Source organism: Elgaria multicarinata, chromosome 12 (genome assembly GCF_023053635.1).
Source record: "Elgaria multicarinata webbii isolate HBS135686 ecotype San Diego chromosome 12, rElgMul1.1.pri, whole genome shotgun sequence".
Lineage (NCBI taxonomy): Eukaryota > Metazoa > Chordata > Lepidosauria > Squamata > Anguidae > Elgaria > Elgaria multicarinata.
In genome coordinates this window covers 3,887,233-3,904,531 of record NC_086182.1, presented here as the reverse complement: position 1 = coordinate 3,904,531, position 17,299 = coordinate 3,887,233, and the positions used below count along the sequence as shown (strand labels likewise).

The 17,299-nt window shown below is 46.8% G+C and overlaps 1 protein-coding gene across 1 annotated transcript in view; it reads left to right on the top strand.

Moving 5' to 3' along the window:
* Nucleotides 1–17,299, top strand: part of ANTXR1 (ANTXR cell adhesion molecule 1) — a 177,213-nt gene that overhangs the window by 56,579 nt on the left and 103,335 nt on the right. Inside the window, exons 9-10 of the mRNA XM_063138838.1 lie at nucleotides 127–187; nucleotides 10,472–10,570. Of these exons, the coding sequence (XP_062994908.1) occupies nucleotides 127–187; nucleotides 10,472–10,570 (160 nt within the window). The remainder of the gene's footprint in view (nucleotides 1–126; nucleotides 188–10,471; nucleotides 10,571–17,299) is intronic.

Genomic DNA, 17,299 nt, shown 5'->3' with positions numbered 1-17,299 from the left:
ATTAAGGAGGGAAAGATATAAAATAACAGCACAATGTCTTTTTGATAGTCAGTGCTAGGAGCCATCTGTCTGGAAGCACCCAAGAAATGTCATCACAATTTTATTTTATTTTTCTCTGCCTTTTAGATCTTAAAGAAATCATGCATTGAAATTCTGGCTGCAGAACCTTCTAGTATCTGTGCAGGAGGTGAGTTTGAACTGGATTCTTCCAGCATTCATTGCTTCATATAATTGTGTTTCTTTCTTGATCCCGGAGGGAAGGCAGATGCTGGAGTCGGACATCTTTTGCCTCTCCTTGGGAAAGTTTCCAGATGGAACTTGGCATGGAAATGCTAGAAAAATTCCATTTGCTTTATGTCTGCTTGTATGAAGTGATCTTGATTTGATCTATATTAGGAATGTTTCTCCGTCTTTTCATGTAGGCCAGAAAAGCTGTGCAATCTCAAACCTCATCTGTAAGATTTAAGAATGCCCATTTGTTGAATGGTTTTTGTCATTCAAGAGCCTCTTCCTCATTCCTGCCCCATCGCTTAGCCCATATTTGCTAACATTTGAAAATCCAAAAAGAAGTAGTTTCTTCCAGTCCCATATCTTGCCCTTGGCCCTAATCAAGCATTGTTTTCCTCAGGGGAAGGGAGCAGGATTGGACCACAGGCTCATGTGCTTCTCTGCTGCCCCCATTCTGAGGGGAGAAGTGAACAACTGAATTGAGAATTTCCCCTGGAACTCAGAGCCAAATTACATGTTACCTTAATCTCATAGTGTGTAGCTAACACTTTTTTTTTTACTTTTTACTGCTGTGTAAGTGTGATTCAGATTTGGGCCATGGGTCTCTGGGGGAGGAATGTTAATCCTTCCCTTCACACCTGTCCCACCCACCCCCTAAAATTCCCCCTTGTGGTGGTGGTGGGTTTAAAAGGGGGGGGGGAATCCTCCATTGATTCCCAAGAATGGGGGGGGGAGGTTTCATCCTCCGTTCTCAGAGCACCATGGTCCCAATCCAAATCAGGACCATGCGTGCTTGCACCAGAGTAAAAACCAAGACCAGCTTTAGCTACACATGAATAGTTCGCATAATGTGTAGTTTGGCTTCACGTATCCCGAAGGAGAGCGTAAACAGGCCTAAGTCATGGCCAGGCCTGTTACAGGGCCCAGGCTCTGCATGAAGCCAACAGCCAAGGCAGAGAGGGAGGATCTGATGGAGCCCTGAACGGGCAGCTCTGTGTGTATGAGAGTGGGATGGATTGTGCCCCACAACTCAGGAAAACTCTTTGAGAGAAAAAGTGTTTCATCCGATAGTGCCAGGGGAGAAAACGTTTCACAGCATGAAAACTGAAGGGGGAAATCGCCTCATGGGGACTTTTCATAGAATCATAGAATAGCAGAGTTGGAAGGGGCCTACAAGGCCATTGAGTCCTACCACCTGCTCAATGCAGGAATCCACCCTAAAGCATCCCTGACAGATGGTTGTCCAGCTGCATCTTGAGTGCCTCTAGTGTGGGAGAGCCCACAACCTCCCTAGGTAACTGGTTCCATTGTCATACTGCTCTAACTGTCAGGAAGTTTTTCCTGATGTCCAGCCGGAATCTGGCTTCGTTTAACTTGAGCTTGTTATTCCATGTCCTGCACTCTGGGAGGATTGAGAAGAGATCCTGGCCCTCCTCTGTGTGACAACCTTTTAAGTATTTGAAGAGTGCTATCATTTCCCATCAATCTTCTCTTCTCCAGGCTAAAAATGCCCAGTTCTTTCAGTCTCTCTTCATAGGGCTTTGTTTCCAGACCCCTGATCATCCTGGTTGTCCTCCTCCGAACACACTCCAGTCCCAACTCTCTGGGCAACACCACTTAATCATAAAACAGTCACATGAAGAGCACTAAAAGTTTTCCCTTTTTAATTGCTTGTTTATGTGTGAGTGGACCAGCATGTGCCTGTGTCTAGCTTCTGCTGCTGAGCCAGCCCAAGGGGAGGTTTTCCCTCGGTCATCAGCTAAGGGCCTTTCTGCACCTCCCAGCGTTCCGGGAGCCAGGGAGGAGGATCTCGTGATATTCAGCTCACAAGATCCTCCCCCTGGATTCACACATGGCACACGACATCCCAGGAGGAAGGAGGGATGTCGCACCAGCCATTTTTCTTCTTTTTTAACAGAAGATGAGCGCACTTTCACTCCAACAACAATGTGAGGGGAAAAACCAAAACTGATCCCGCTCCCACCCCCTTGATGGGCACGGAGTGCCTGAAGAGCTCCTTACGTTTACTCACGAGGAGGTGGGACAAAGCCTGGGTGGGTGCCACACACCTCCTGTGGTCTCGGGACGATCTCAAGACCTCGGGAAAATTGGGTTTTCCCAAGGAGTACTTACCCCTGGGAAAACCCGTGATCATCTCACCTTTGGACGCACAGGGACTCGGCCATGACCAGCTCGGATTTTGGGGCTGGTGTAGAAATGGCCTAAGTCAGGCCTTCCTCCAGCCACTTTGCAAAGTGCCACATTGTGGTTCTAGCCAGCCCAAAGCCGTTGCCATAACGATGGGAAAGTCAGCTGGGGCGTCTGGCCCTGGAGACAGGAGGAGCAGTGACAGCACCAAGGCCAGCTTCCCAGCAAGTGGGTGGGGGGAGGAGGCTACCCTGAGGTGTCTGTGTGGTTTGCAGCCCAGGATTTAAAGGGTGGCTGAGAGGCAGGGGCTGGGAAAGAAATGAGACCCTCAAGACTGCCCTTGCTGCTGTTGCTGGGAAGCATGCGCAAGATGGAGGAGGTGAAGCCAGCGTGGCTGAAATCTCTTCCCCTCCCTGAGGCCCAGGGAAGAAAGAACGAGGGCCAACCCAGAGTCACTGGGAGCATTAGGCAGGCGGTGAAGCACCGCAAGGCAGCCACACCTTTGCCGAACCTGGCCATTTTAGGCATTGACGTTCTGCTACTTTAGCCCAAAGTACTCCCAGAGCAACTAACAAATAATGTTGCTTCCTAAACCTTGGGTGCCTAGCCTACGGCATAGGAGCAAGTAGTGAAATTGGTGGCTCCCTTAGGTAGAACCCCGACTGCGACACCGAGTCAGGCCTGCACTTCTGCTTGGCCTCTCATAGGGACATAGGAAAGTGCCTTAGACTAGGTCAGAGATGCCTAGTATTGTTTCCTCTGATGGGAATTCCCCAGATAGCTTCTCTACGTGAGTGATTTATTGCATGCTCATGACTGGCCACTCACAGAAGTTTGCGGGTCCCTTGCATGATGCCATCAACCTTCAGGACATCCCGCACCTTCGCCCAGTAATATCACTTTTAAAAAGATCAGATAATGCACTATTTAAAATTATTACGGAATGTCGCAGGCCACTAGATGGCACAGTTTCATTTAACTTTATGGAGCTTTCCAGAGGGGAAGTATTCAATTATAAATCATGTGGTCACTGTTGGTCTCCAGCTAAAGAAGCCTTAGTTAATGCAGAAAGTCCCCAGAAGAAGAAAAAGTGCAAAGACTCTCAGGCCGTAGCTAGACCTAAGGTTTATCCCAGGATCATCCCGGGTTCGTCCCTGCCTGAGTGCTGGATGCCCTGTGTGGAACAGGTTTGACCCCAGGACAATCCTGGGATAAACGTTAGGTCTAGCTACGGCCTCAGAGTCTCAGGCAGAAATCTTTCAACCTGCCAGAGGATCGTTTTTTGATTAACTGGCAATGCTGGGGACTAAAACAGGTAGTCTACCACCCCTGTCCTGTGCTGTGTGTCTGCCTGCTCCCCAGCTCAGATTAGAGGCAAAACGACCAGGTCCATATGTACTGTGGTGTGTACACTAGACTAGAGCGACAGTGAAAAAATTGTGGCTCTCTAGATATTTGAGCCTACAATTCCCATCAGCCCTAGTGATGGGATGATGGGAGCTGTTGCTCCTGATCTAGACTGATATTGTCTCATACTTTGGACTTCAGCGATGGCATCTTTGCCAAATGGCTGGCCTCCTCTACTGCGTTGTACAATATACTGCCTTAAATGCGTTTACAACGGCTTCTGTTCAAAGGAGGAAGCTGAGCTGATTATCAGTATGATTATGAGCTCTTAAAAACCAGCCACTGGTCTGTCACAGACAGACTTATTGCTTACTCACTCTTTACTTAGAGCTTTCTACATGAGGCTGTTAATCTGCTGAACCTACTTTCGGTTTCATTGCAGAATTGAGATCTGAGCACTACACAAAAAGTGTTTCTATTCCTGTTTTTCTACTACATAATCCCTAGGTGGCACTTAGGTATGGGGGGGGGGATAGTTCGTTCACACAAGAGGAAAAAAATGTTTCCTTTCATTTTCACAAATAATACCATGTTTCCTCTGCTCTAAAAAAAAAAAAAAAAAAAAACCCCTCTCTGAAACTGTTCTTTAAAACAGAAGCATCACAAAGTCATCTAAAGAACTTGTAAAAAAGCCGTGAGTGGGGAATGATAATCTCACAATAAATGCCTCATGTAGAAAAGCTCTCAGTACATTGAATACAGTGCAGTTATACTCTTTCTGGTTCAAAATTGCTCGGGAAAAATCTGCATTAAAAACAATGGACTGCAGCTGGCAAGCTGGTCTTGGCATCGTCCCTAAACATCTGACCTTTGCTCCTTCATCGGGGTCCCGGTTTTCTTGTTTTAACATATAATGACCCACCTGAGAGAAGACAGGAATTACATGGAGCTCTATAGACTCAGGAAGTTATTCAGAGTTCATATGGCCTTCTCCCAATTGTTTCCTGATTTTTTCAAATGCAAATTGGAGTGAGTTTACATTCTTAGACAGGAAGCCCATTTTAATTCGTTCTCCAGTTTACAGTGACTCACTTCATTATGCAGTGAACAAAGCTGTGATTTGCAAAAATAATAACCCATCCATATATCATGGTACATAAATCATGAAGTGATTTCTCATTAGGTCTGTTCCATGTGTTATACTGTGTGTTTGGATTGTGAGACAATTTATAATATTAATCATTTATTTTATATTTAGTTATATCTTTTTCAAAATATGCATATTTCCAAAGCCTATAGGTGCTTTTGAAAATGAATAAACAGTGCAATTCTATACATGTCGCTTCAGAAGTAAGCCCCACAGTGGGTCACAATAAACTGGAGAATGAATTAAAGTGCTATTGAGTTCAGTAGGACTTACGCCCAGGTGTGTACAGGCACAGTAGGGTGTAAGTCTTATGGGACGTATCTCTGACTAATCAGGCTTAGAATTCCGCTGCAAGGGCAGTCCCGTGCACTCCGACCTGGGGAGCAAGTCCCAATAAACTCAGTGGTGCTTGCTTATGAGTAAAACGCTGCTACTCATAGAATCATAGAATAGCAGAGTTGGAAGGGGCCTACAAGGCCATCGAGTCCAACCCCCTGCTCAATGCAGGAATCCACCCTAAAGCATCCCTGACAGATGGTTGTCCAGCTGCCTCTTGAAGGCCTCTAGTGTTGGAGAGCCCACAAGCTCCCTAGGCAACTGGTTCCATTGTCGTACTGCTCTAACAGTCAGGAAGTTCTTCCTGATGTCCAGCTGGAGTCTGGCTTCCTTTAACTTGAGCCCGTTATTCCGTGTCCTGCACTCCATGTCCTACACTCCTTTGAAGGTGGACTCATCCATCTTTTTTTTTTAATCCCTAATACAGTAGCATACCAGAGCCAAAATGACCCCAAGAAATAGACAGACTTTGCCTCACTGGCTGAACTTTGCCTGTGCTGATTAAACGCTCCCATCCACTAAAGTCCCAGTTGATTTAGCTACAGCGGGTGCTCCGTGGGCAAAGCACATACTTTGCATTCGACCTAGAGCCCACTGACAAGAACTCCCCGGGGCTCCCTCTGCCTCTTCTCCATTGCAAGTCGCCTCTTCGCTTGCTTCGTACTCTGGCCCAGACAACAGCGGTAGTAAGTAGGAGGTCAGAGAAATCCACAATGGATTCAAGTGTGTTCGGGTTTATATGAGTCCGATCTGCAGATTCCACAGCAGACCAGCTTGTGCCGAGTCACATGAATTCCGTGGACTTGCAGGCCGGTTGGTCATTTTCTGGAGGGGCTTGCCCTAATTTGCAGTAGCACGGGTGTGCATTAGCACTAATTAGCACGAGTAAAACGGAATCCTGATTGAAACAAATCTGATTCGGTCAAGGAGCGGTTGGCAAAATGAAAGATCGCTGACCATCTGTGAAACAGAGATGGAACAGATTTAACAAAATCCGTACATCCCTAGTGGTAAAAAAGAAGGACAATAGATGCCAGCACCTAATTGCCCAGCACTTTGACTTGTCCTTGGAAATGAACCAGAAACCAGAGGAGATTGAACAATATTGAAGTCATGAGCTTTGAAACGGGAGCCCCAGCTGCAACTTTTTGCACCAGCTGAAGTTTCCGAACACTTTTCAGAGAGAGGGCACATGCAGTAACATAATATGGATGTGTTCAAGGCCTGTGAGGCAACGGCCACATCTGGTTTCCCCAGGAACGCCTGCAGTTTGCACACCAGACAAAATTGTGCTAAGGTCTGCCTGGACACATCTGTTAGCAGACATGTCCAGGAGCAAAGCCAGTTCCAGGTCACTTCCAAACTGTGGACCTGACCTTTTACGGGGAGTTGTGAGCCCATCCAGACCAGGCTTTATACCCTGCGACTGATCGACATCACCTCTGACTCTACTAGATTAAATCTCGTGTGTTAGCCAACATCCAGTCCATCACTTCCACACTCACCCTGGAACCAGCCAGAAAGGAGTGACAGAGTTGGGTGTCAACAACATATTGATGACACCCCATCTGAAATCCCTGGATATCCCCTCCGAGAAGTTTCGTGTGCCCCCCCCCCATCACAGCACTATCTTTTGGGACTTGCTTGCCACAGAAGTCCACAAAAGAAATGGAGAATACTCAAGTCAGTAGAAGTAGACGGGATGAAGGTAAGTCTGGCAAACCCTATGGAGCTGCTCTCATCATCCTGTTGCTCAGACAAGAGCAATGGCAGGATTTAGTGTTTATACAGGAGGAAGCAAGAGGTGATCGGTTGCTAGAAATGTTGTGTGTTGAAGAGCCTATGGGTTCATCCCCTCCCCCTCTCCCACACGCAACCAGCTGCCCTAGATGTGCACCCACATCTGTCTGTGACACTTGCACAGACTGAAACAGCCACGGGTTAGGATTTTTCTTCTGTCTTACAAGAACGGAGCACCTTCCACTTCTCTGTTCCATTGCATGTTTCCCTGAATGAGCTCACCAGCCCGAGGAGATGGATTTGCTTGGCTGGTGTGCAGCTGATCCTTCTGGGATGAAAGAAATCGAGGCTTGGAGCAGAGCCCAGATTCCTGAGTCAACTTGTATTCTTTGCGCAGCTACAGTGCAGGAGCCCCCCGAGGCATGTGTTAAGCGAGTCAGTGAGTGGGTGGCGTCTGTTAAATGCCAGGGAAATTGTTGATTCAGCAGAAACAGGGGTCACTTTTGCTGCAAATAAGTTTAAAGTGATAACAGGATGCTCTCCTAATTGTTTGTTCTACTTATATGCACTCATGCAAAGACAAAACCTCATGTCTGCAAAGTTGAAACTACCTAGAAAGCTTTTCTTGAATGCATTTAGCTCTGCTTTGGGGGCATTTTTCTTTCTGCATAAGACAAAAGTCTTAACACCCAGCGGCCGTCTTCATGGTGCAGGGTTGGTGCCACTCCTCCGCCAAACCCTGCGCTGTTGCTCGTGCGCATTGGCGGCAAGTTGTCCTAATGAGTGGAGGCAGTGGAGGCTTTCCAGCAGCCATTTGGCTCGGCAGGCCCACCCCCTCCCCTTCCTGCAGATTCTGGCGACCAATAGGTCGCCTTCTGGCCGGGAACATCCCGGAATGGCTCTGAGCGAAGACAGACCGGGAGAAGAGCCGGGCTGCCCTCGCTCTGGCTGGAAATGTCCAGGTTAAGTCCCCGACTTTTCAGTCGCACATCTTCGCCTTTTTGCCCTGGGGTGGCTTCGAATCTGCAACTGCGTCATCTAATCGACACCATGCATATTCGGAGCTACTCCAGGGCAAAGACGACGACATGGCAGCCCCCAGTGCCTACCGGTTTTGTGTATCTATAACTGTTGCAGAGTGGTTTGTGCTGATGCAGTTATAGTGGTGTCCTGTTTGAAAATAAACAGAGCCCAAAGAGCTCTTTAGGCTCTGTTTATTTTCGTATTTTTCCAACTGAACCCCAATTTTCCTGTTTTGGTGTCCTGTTTGAGACATGCCTGTCTTATGATATTTTGATGTGACAGCTTTGGAGTCCATGAAAAGAAATCTGAGATAACTTACATTTTTGGGGGGTAAACCAGTTTATTTGGTTCCAGAAACGTGGTACAGAACTGCAATAAATAAATATCAGCCCTGGTTAGGCCTCATCTAGAGTATTGCGTCCAGTTCTGGGCTCCACAAATCAAGAAGGACGCAGACAAGCTGGAGCATGTTCAGAGGAGGGCAACCAGGATGATCAGGGGTCTGGAAACAAAGCCCTATGAAGAAAGGCTGAAAGAACCGGGCATGTTTAGCCTGGAGAAGAGAAGATTGAGGGAGACATGATAGTACTCTTCAAATACTTGAAAGGTTGTCACACAGAGGAGGGCCAGGATCTCTTCTCGATCCTCCCAGAGTGCAGGACACAGAATAACGGGCTCAAGTTAAAGGAAGCCAGATTCCAGCTGGACATCAGAAAAACTTCCTGACTGTTAGAGCAGTACAACAATGAAATCAGTTACCTAGGGAGGTTGTGAGCTCTCCCACACTGGAGGCCTTCAAGAGGCAGCTGGACAACCATCTGTCAGGGATGCTTTAGGGTGGATTCCTGCATTGAGCAGGGGGTTGGACTCGATGGCCTTGTAGGCCCCTTCCAGCTCTGCTATTCTATGATTCTATGAAATAAAGCAGGCATGGAGACCCTTTAGCCCATGAGCCAGATACAATCTGCAGCACTTCCCTGAAGAGTCTCTTTCCAGGCCTCACATCCATCTCTCCTGGACCCATTTTCCCCTGTCCTGGGACGTAATCTCCGATCAGCTGATATGTATGGGGTGGTCTCTCTGCTCATCAGAGATTAGAACTTATCTGCGCTGCGCAGTGAAAAAGGGGCTCACAAAACGGCACAGAAATGTGGTGAACTCCCCATGGTGCTGGAGACCAATCTCTTTCTCCATAGGGAATTTCCTGTCTTTCCATGCTGCATTGTGAGAAGGGGAGACCCTTTCACACCACACAGTTAATGCAGTGAATTACCTAGAAGGACAGAGATTTCTCTCTCCCTCCATGGACAGCTTGATGCCTTTCCATGTGGTGTGTAGGTATGTAAATGTGGTGTGTGTGAATGGGTGTGTGTGTGAGAGAGAGAGAGAGAAGGAGAGAGAGAGAGTGAATGAGAATGGAGTGAGTGGGGTGTGGGTGGGTGTGCTTGTGAATATGACGGGGGAGGACAGAAGGAAAGGTTCTCCATCCCTATATTAATTGATAAAAATGTTTGGCAAAATGAAGCTAATTGGTGCAACATCTTCATTTAAAGCTGTTTTATCTCAATTTACGCTAATATAAAGGTTGGAGAATCTATAAGGCAATATATAGATGGTATTTTACTTTCCATATGTGAACAAAATATTTAAGGGCAATAAACATGAATCTAGGGGATGTTATATCCTGCTGCAAACTTTATCTACTTGTGGTAAAATGGAGAAATATTGAACCAAGGCTGTAGCTAGATCTAAGGTTTATCCCAGGATTGTCCTGGGGTGAAACCTGTTCATCTAAGTGCCACACAGGGCATCCAGCGCTCAGGCAGGGACAAACCCGGGATGATCCTGGGATAAACCTTAGGTCTAGCTATGGCCCAAGACTTTACAGTAAATGAATGATATGTTATGAATTACCTCCAGATCCTTTAATTTTCTTATTAGGATTATTAAAAAAGATTGTGTCACAAGATCATTCTTATTTAGTATCTGTCTTTGCTTTCTTGCAAAGAAGTGGTACAGAAGGAAAATCATAGAATCATAGGATAGTAGAGTTGGAAGGGGGCTATAAGGCCATCGAGTCCAACCCCCTGCTCAATGCAGGAATAGCAACTACAGAAGAGTGATTGGTGTTATAAAACCTTCATTTATCTCAGTGATCTTGCTTTTATCTCCATGTACACTAATATGAAGGGGGGAAATTCTATAAGGCGTTATATAGTGGGTATCTGCCCCCCGCCCAGATGGGAGATGAAAGGGAAAAGATTAGGGAAATAATCAACTTGTGACATCCATTGGTTAATTTCTCAAGGAAAGCAACACTGTTAAGTGCTTTTCAATTCTATCATGTTTGTTTTAATTGTTTTTTTCCTTGCGTTATGGTAAAAAGCATATTTTGTATTGCTTTCTTTTCCTTTCAAATAATAAAAAGACATATGTTAAAAAAGAAATCTCATGCCCTGATTAGATGTGGTGGGAATACCGAACCATTTTCTGTTCTTGCAGAGTCATTCCAAGTAGTCGTGACGGGAAACGGCTTTCGGCACGCCCGCAACGTGGACCGAGTCCTCTGCAGCTTCAGAATCAATGAGACCGTCACGCTCAGTAAGTCATTTGTTCTTGGATCTACCTGCACCAGCCTGGATGGGGAAGGCTGCTCTGCACTCTTGGGTGGCGAAGCACGACTGATGGTGGTTCACTGTTTATCTCTTTGAAGTGTGCAGCTTTGACTGCGATAGTCCTTGTAGAAAGAAAGGAAGAGCTTTGGGTGAACTGTCCTCAACAAGCTAGATGTGGGTAGTTTTGGGATAGAGGCAGAGACGGTGTCGGGTTACGGTTTGGGGGCAAGATGGATCTCAGAATTCAAAAAACAGCTCAGTGTCCTGTGGTAGGAATGTTAACTAGGACAGGGCTCCTGTATCTTTACCAGTTGTATAGAAAAAACGAATTTCAGCGGGTGTCGTTTGTATGCATGCAGCACCTGGTGGGATTCCTGCTTCATTACAACAGTTAAAGCTGCAGGAGCCCTGCCTAGCATGACCAGATACAAAAGAGGACAGGAGGAGGGGGAAGCAGGGGGTGGACCAGTGAGCTGAATGGCCGCTGGACCTTCTCCGCGCCTCCATGGACCAGCGGTTTATCTCGGTGCCTCTCTAGCATTGCGCAATTGCACAATTACAAACAAACGGTTTTTTTAAAAACAACTACAACAACCCTAAAACACCACTAAAAAAAACCAAAAAATGGGGCGAGAAGCTGACTTTCCCCTCCACAACTCCTTTGTTTTCAGGCACTGGGAAGAGGAGGGGGGAACAATGTGTGTGTGTGTGTGTGTGTATGCAGGAACTGTGGGTGCTGGGGTCAGCAGCGGCCCTGTGAGCCTCCAAAACCTGCATCTGCGCCCTGGAGGAGCGCAATTGCGAGATGTCAAATAAAGAGGCACCAATGTGACCTCATATAGACATGGGCTCAGTCTCATGAATGCCGCAACACATGTCTGCAGTGTGACCCGTCATGGCTGGAAAGATCTTTTGTGCAATGGTGCAAATCAGGACGAGGCAACTTCAGCAGGCAAAGACTCGCCATGTGAATCTGCTTAGTTGATCTGGATGTAGCAAGAGGTTCCAGACAGCTCTTTTGACACTTGGAATTGCATGTGTGGGGCTACTGAGTTCTTGCATGGCTGAATACTAAAGCTGTACATTGAATAATAGGAGCATTTGCAAGTATAAAGCCTAATTAAAGAGTCAACGAGCTGAGTGTTGGTGGCGTGGCTTTACTTACCAAGACCCTCTTGGGGATACAACATTCCTATCTAATAACAGGATGTCTAGATGGGCAACCCCAAGCAACAGTTTATGGCAGTCTTCCCCAACCTAGTCCCCTCCAGATGTTTTGGACTACAACTCCCAGCAATCCTGGCCAGTGGCCATGCCGGCTGGGGCTGATGTAGTCCAAAACATCTGGAGGGCACCAAGGGGGGTGGGCTACATGAGAACAGAATGAGAATTGCATTGGGGTAATATCTGCATTTTCATGACTTTGCTCCACCAGCGACACACAAAACAAGAAAAGTGGAGTACGTGGCATCTTTCACAGGTCAAATGAAAGCGCTTCTTATTCTGAGTGGGCTGAGTAGAAATGAATGCCACCAACCCCATCAGCTCTGCTCAGCGAATGAAAGAGCCTCGTTGCCTGCCCCTCTGCCCGCTCCCCGCTGAGGCTGCGCTCTGAATTAGGGCTACATAGGGTCGCCAAAGCAAGGCGGTGCCACTCAGGGAACGAGAGGGGCTTTCCCCCTTCTCCTCTCCCTACTCCTGCTGCGCTCTGAAATACGGCTCCATTCGGTGAATCAACCACTGCAGAATCGCAAAGGGGAGGAGCATCGCTGCAGCGGTGTTTGGAACGAGGAAGGCGGGCTAGACGCTCTCCCTGGTGAAAGGAACTACTGCGGAGCAAAAGAGGGGAGGGGGCAGGGGCAGACCCACCCCTTGACCACATCACTGCCAGGTCACAGCCACCTCACAGAGGCATGCCCAGGATTTAATGGGGAGGGAGCCGCTTTAAGATATCCAGACGAAGGGCTGCAACACACGTGGGAAAACCCGCTCCCTACCGTCGCTTCTCCGCTCCTGTTTTCATTGCTGAGTTACTTCCTGTTTAAAAACAGGAAGTAAACAGCAAGCACAAGGCCCAGTCAGTCGGGCGCTCTAATCCCGCTGCTTCTCCTGCACACAGCAGAAGAGAGCAGCAACTTCCAGGTTTTAAATTATATTGGACTTCCTTGAGAGTTTTTCTGTTGCACAAGGAAGGCTGGAAGGTGCAGAAGGGGCGCAGGAGGCAGACGACGTCATGGGAAGGACCTACGAAAAATCTGCGACCGCCCAGGAACAAGCGTGCAATAAAATGCTCATCTGATGGAATGCAATGAGGATCATCAAGATGAGCATTTTGTAGCACGCTCGTTACTGGGCACTCACGGATTTTCCCGTTAAAAGAAAAGAGCCCAGAAAATTCAATTTTTCCTCCTACAGCAAAGTGTGCTGCCATTTCCTGCTGTGGACTGGGAGAGCAGCGTGATAAAAACGCCCACTTCAATGGGCCACATGGTCTTTGTTCATTTCCTCTTTCTTCAACATGTGAAGGAAGAGGAAGCTGCTCGTCCCTATTGTGGGACAGTAGCACGAGGCAAGGCGACCGGGAGGGAGATGCGATTCCTCCCCCCACCCCCATTTGAAGAAGCTCTGAAAGGACTTTCAGAAAATGAGGCTTTTCAAAAGGTATCGAGCCGGCTGGCTGGCTGGGAATTGGCAGCAACGTCACGTGTTGCAATGGACCTCAAATTGCTCCCCCTCCGCACTAAACCGCTTGTGTAGATTGACCCCAAGGGCTTGTCTTGACGGAGGGTTTGCCCCAGGGTGGATTCGGAGTGGTGGCAGGTCATCTAATAGTCCGCCCCGCACACTCAGGTCCTCTGGGGTGAACTTACTTCTGTCAGCTAAAACTAGGCTGACATCAGTTTCCCAGAGGACCTATTCTTCTGTCGCCCCCAGATTGTGGAATGGCCTGCCGGAGGAGAGTCGTAAAATTAACTCTCTGTGTGATTTTAAGGCAGCTTTAAAGACTAGCCTTTTCCGGCAGGCCTATCCAGATGATTGTTAAATCAAGAATTTTTTAAGATGTATTGATTCCTGTTCTAATGTTGTTCCCCGCCTCGATCCAAAGGGAGAAGTGGGTAAGAAATAAATTTATTATTATTATCATCATCATCATCATCATCATCATCATCATCATCTACATGGGGGCTGACCGGGAGCTCCAACTTGGGCTCTGCACTGTAAATAAATAAATAATTTTTTAAAAATGGTGGTGGGAGGAGAGGAACGGGGCAGCTGGGAGGCTGCCTTTGCTGCCGGCCAAGCACCAGGGAGTGGGGAGGGACAGGGGCCAAGCACCAAGGAGTGGGGGGAAACAGGGCAGCTGGCCCTCCTCCCTCAGACCACCCCATTCCTCTCCCCCCACCACCATTTTTAATTATTTTTTATCTGTAGATGAAAAGGTTCCCATCTACACATTTTAAAAAATGGGGCGGCAAGAGGAATGGGGGGGCAGCCAGAGGGAGGAGGGCCAGCTGCCCTGTTCCTCCCCCCTCCAGCAACTCCACATTGGTGCTTCTTCCTATGCAGACGCTGGGAAGGAGTGCCAATTCGGGAGCCCGGGGCCTCACGGCGCAGACCTGCTGCCGTCAAGACAGGGGCCAAGTTGAGGGATGCTGGTTTATGATCTTCATGTGCACTGAGCGTTGACAAGTTAATTCACTTTCTAATGAATTACTACCCTGAGTGATCCCAAAGTTTCCTGTTCTTCTAAGACTCAGTCCATTGCTGCCTCTCATGCCTGGACTCCCCTCCCAAAACGCTGCTATGGTGCCTCCTCTCCCCCTTTTCCGAAATCCACTTCATCAACCCAGCTTTTCTATAAATCTTTGGCTTAACTCCTTATTCTTCACCCCCAGTGGGGAAAAGGCCATGTACTTGCCACTGCACTGGCTCATATACATCCTTTTTACCTTGTCTTCAATACATTTGAATTGTAACCTGTTCGGCAGATATTGGTCTCCCTTAGTATACCAGTAATGACAGCATCAGCATCAGCATCACAACAGACAAAGTATATAGTATTTTTGGTATAAGATAATATCTGAACCCAAAGAGTCTAAGCAAATTCAGTTATTCTTTTGAACTTGCACAACCATCTTTTTTGACATGCCGAACCTGACAGCAAGAATGCATTTTCATTTGACCTGCCCTGGAGCATGAACACTGGCCAGATGCCATCAGGGAGTGGTGGTTGAATCAGAGCATGTACTGCTGGTATCTAGGAAAGAATCTATTGGCACATGCAGTGGGGTGGGGTGGGGGGCTGGCAGCTGATTGCTCAGTTCTGTCCACAGGCTGGTGCCATCAACCAGGTGCCCCCTTTTACCTAGAGTCTGGACTGGCCCTGGATTGGGTCACTAAGTAGTTTTTCTCTGCATCTTCTCAGTTCTATCAGCTTCAGGAGATGGAGGAGAAGCCTCATGCCTGCTTCAGGACCTTCTCTGACCTTGCTATAGCACCTGTATAGACCCCTGAGGATGATCTTAAGGTCCAGGCAGGTACATAAGGGAGGAGGTGTTCCTTCAAATAGGAACTCCTATTCACAACTCCACTCTGCACAGGAATGTGTTTGTTTATTCCCTAAAATCATTTTTCCTTGGGGGGATAACAAAAAATATTCCTAGACAAGCAGTAAAGGTAACAAAACAAGAAATAATAATAATAACAGCATGGGATGGGGAGCAATACATAAAAAACAGCAGGAAAAAAGCCTACAACTACTGTACAACTACTGTACATTTACATTGCAGGTTTTTGACTTAGAGCTCCATCACCCCAGGGGTTAACACACTCCCTACCTTTGCTTCTCCACCCGTGTTTTCCTTCCTCAAGTTACTTTATCTTTCAAGAAGAAATACCCAACAAGCACGAGGCCCATTGAGTCCGATGTTCTAATGGTGCTGCTTCTCCTGCACACAGCAGGAGAGTGCAGCAATTCCGAGTTTTAAAAAACATCGGACTTAATGAGGGGTTTTTTTGTGGCACAAGGAAGGCCAGAAGGGGCAGAAGGGGCGCAGGAGGCAGACGACGTCATGGGAGGGACTTGAGTAAACACCGTGAGTGCCCAGGAACGAGCGTGCAAGAAAACGCTCGTCGGATGGAGCTTTTAAAGTATACCAAAACACTGGGTGGTGCAAGTAGTGACTTGCACACAAGTGTGTCCTTCCATATATGCCCTCGGTTATCTATACCTGCTTATATAAATTAGAGAAGCTGTCTTCAGACTATTTTGAATTCAGGTGGGTCAGGAACCATCTTGGTAGTGGAATTATCTACTGTCATCTTTCATAGCTGAACATTAAGAGCTGAAAAGGGATCTGTAATCCCCCCCCCCCCCCAATCACTAAGGATTTGGGTCTTTTGTCAAGTTCATCATTCATAGTAGGGATGCTTAAGGAGTTTGATCTTGGTGAATTCTCTATACAAAATGACCTGATCCACATCTCTTGGACTACTGTACGGATCAGAACTTAACTATCCACCAGGCTTCATGCTTCTCTGAATGTGGACTGCATTTGCTAGGGATGATAGGGGTTGTAGTAAAACACATCTGGAGGGCACTAAATTGGCAAAGATGGTATTACCTGTAACAGGACTACAATTTTTGTTAGAAGCTCCATCTTTTGTTAGACACTCCATCTTCCTTCCTTGTATGCCTTATCCAGGTTGGGCTCGCCAGATTTTCTTTAAATTTCACTTTTGGTAGAACTTAGCGATGTGCTGGCCCTCTGTAACAAAATTCATTAGCTTTTAAGAAAAACTCCATTGTCATTCTTCAAATGTTTTTAAAGTTCTCGAAGCAATGAACATAACACTGTTTGTACTACAACGAACATAAGTCACTAACAGAGCAATACTATACATGTCAGACTTTAAAGCTCTGGGAAGTAAACTGAAGAACTTTGGGTCCCAAGTAGTTTTAGAAAGGGAAAGAAGTAGATTAGAAGTAGATTAGAAAGGGAAAGAAAAATACTCCAGGTGAACGACTGGCTATGAAGGTGGTGCCGACGCAAGGGTTTTGGATTCTGGGACCATGGGCTACGCTACTTTATTTTTTTATTTTATTTTTTTATTTATTTATTCCATTTTTATACCGCCCAATAGCCGAAGCTCTCTGGGCGGTTCACAAAAATTAAAACCATCATAAAACAACCAACAGGTTAAAAACACAAATACAAAATACAGTATAAAAAGCACAACCAGGATAAAACCACGCAGCAAAGTTGATATAAGATTAAAATACAGAGTTAAAACAGTATAATTTAAATTTAAGTTAAAATTAAGTGTTAAAATACTGAGTGAATAAAAAGGTCTTCAGCTGGCGACGAAAGGAGTACAATGTAGGCACCAGGCGGACCTCTCTGGGGAGCTCATTCCACAACCGGGGTGCCACAGCAGAGAAAGCCCTCCTCCTAGTAGCCACCTGCCTCACTTCCTTTGGCAGGGAACATGGACTGCTGGCAAGGGATGAGTTGCACCTCACAAGGGCTGGAAAGAATGTGTTTGGTCACAGCATGAAGAACTTGATCAGGAGGGCTTTAAACTGAATCTTACGGGGGCGGGAGATGTAAAATTCGAGGCAACAATGGATGAAGGCCCATGCACCACAGTACAGAGAATAGCTCCAATAGTGCCCCAAAATAGTTTCCACAACAATGTAGGAACAAAGCCAGAC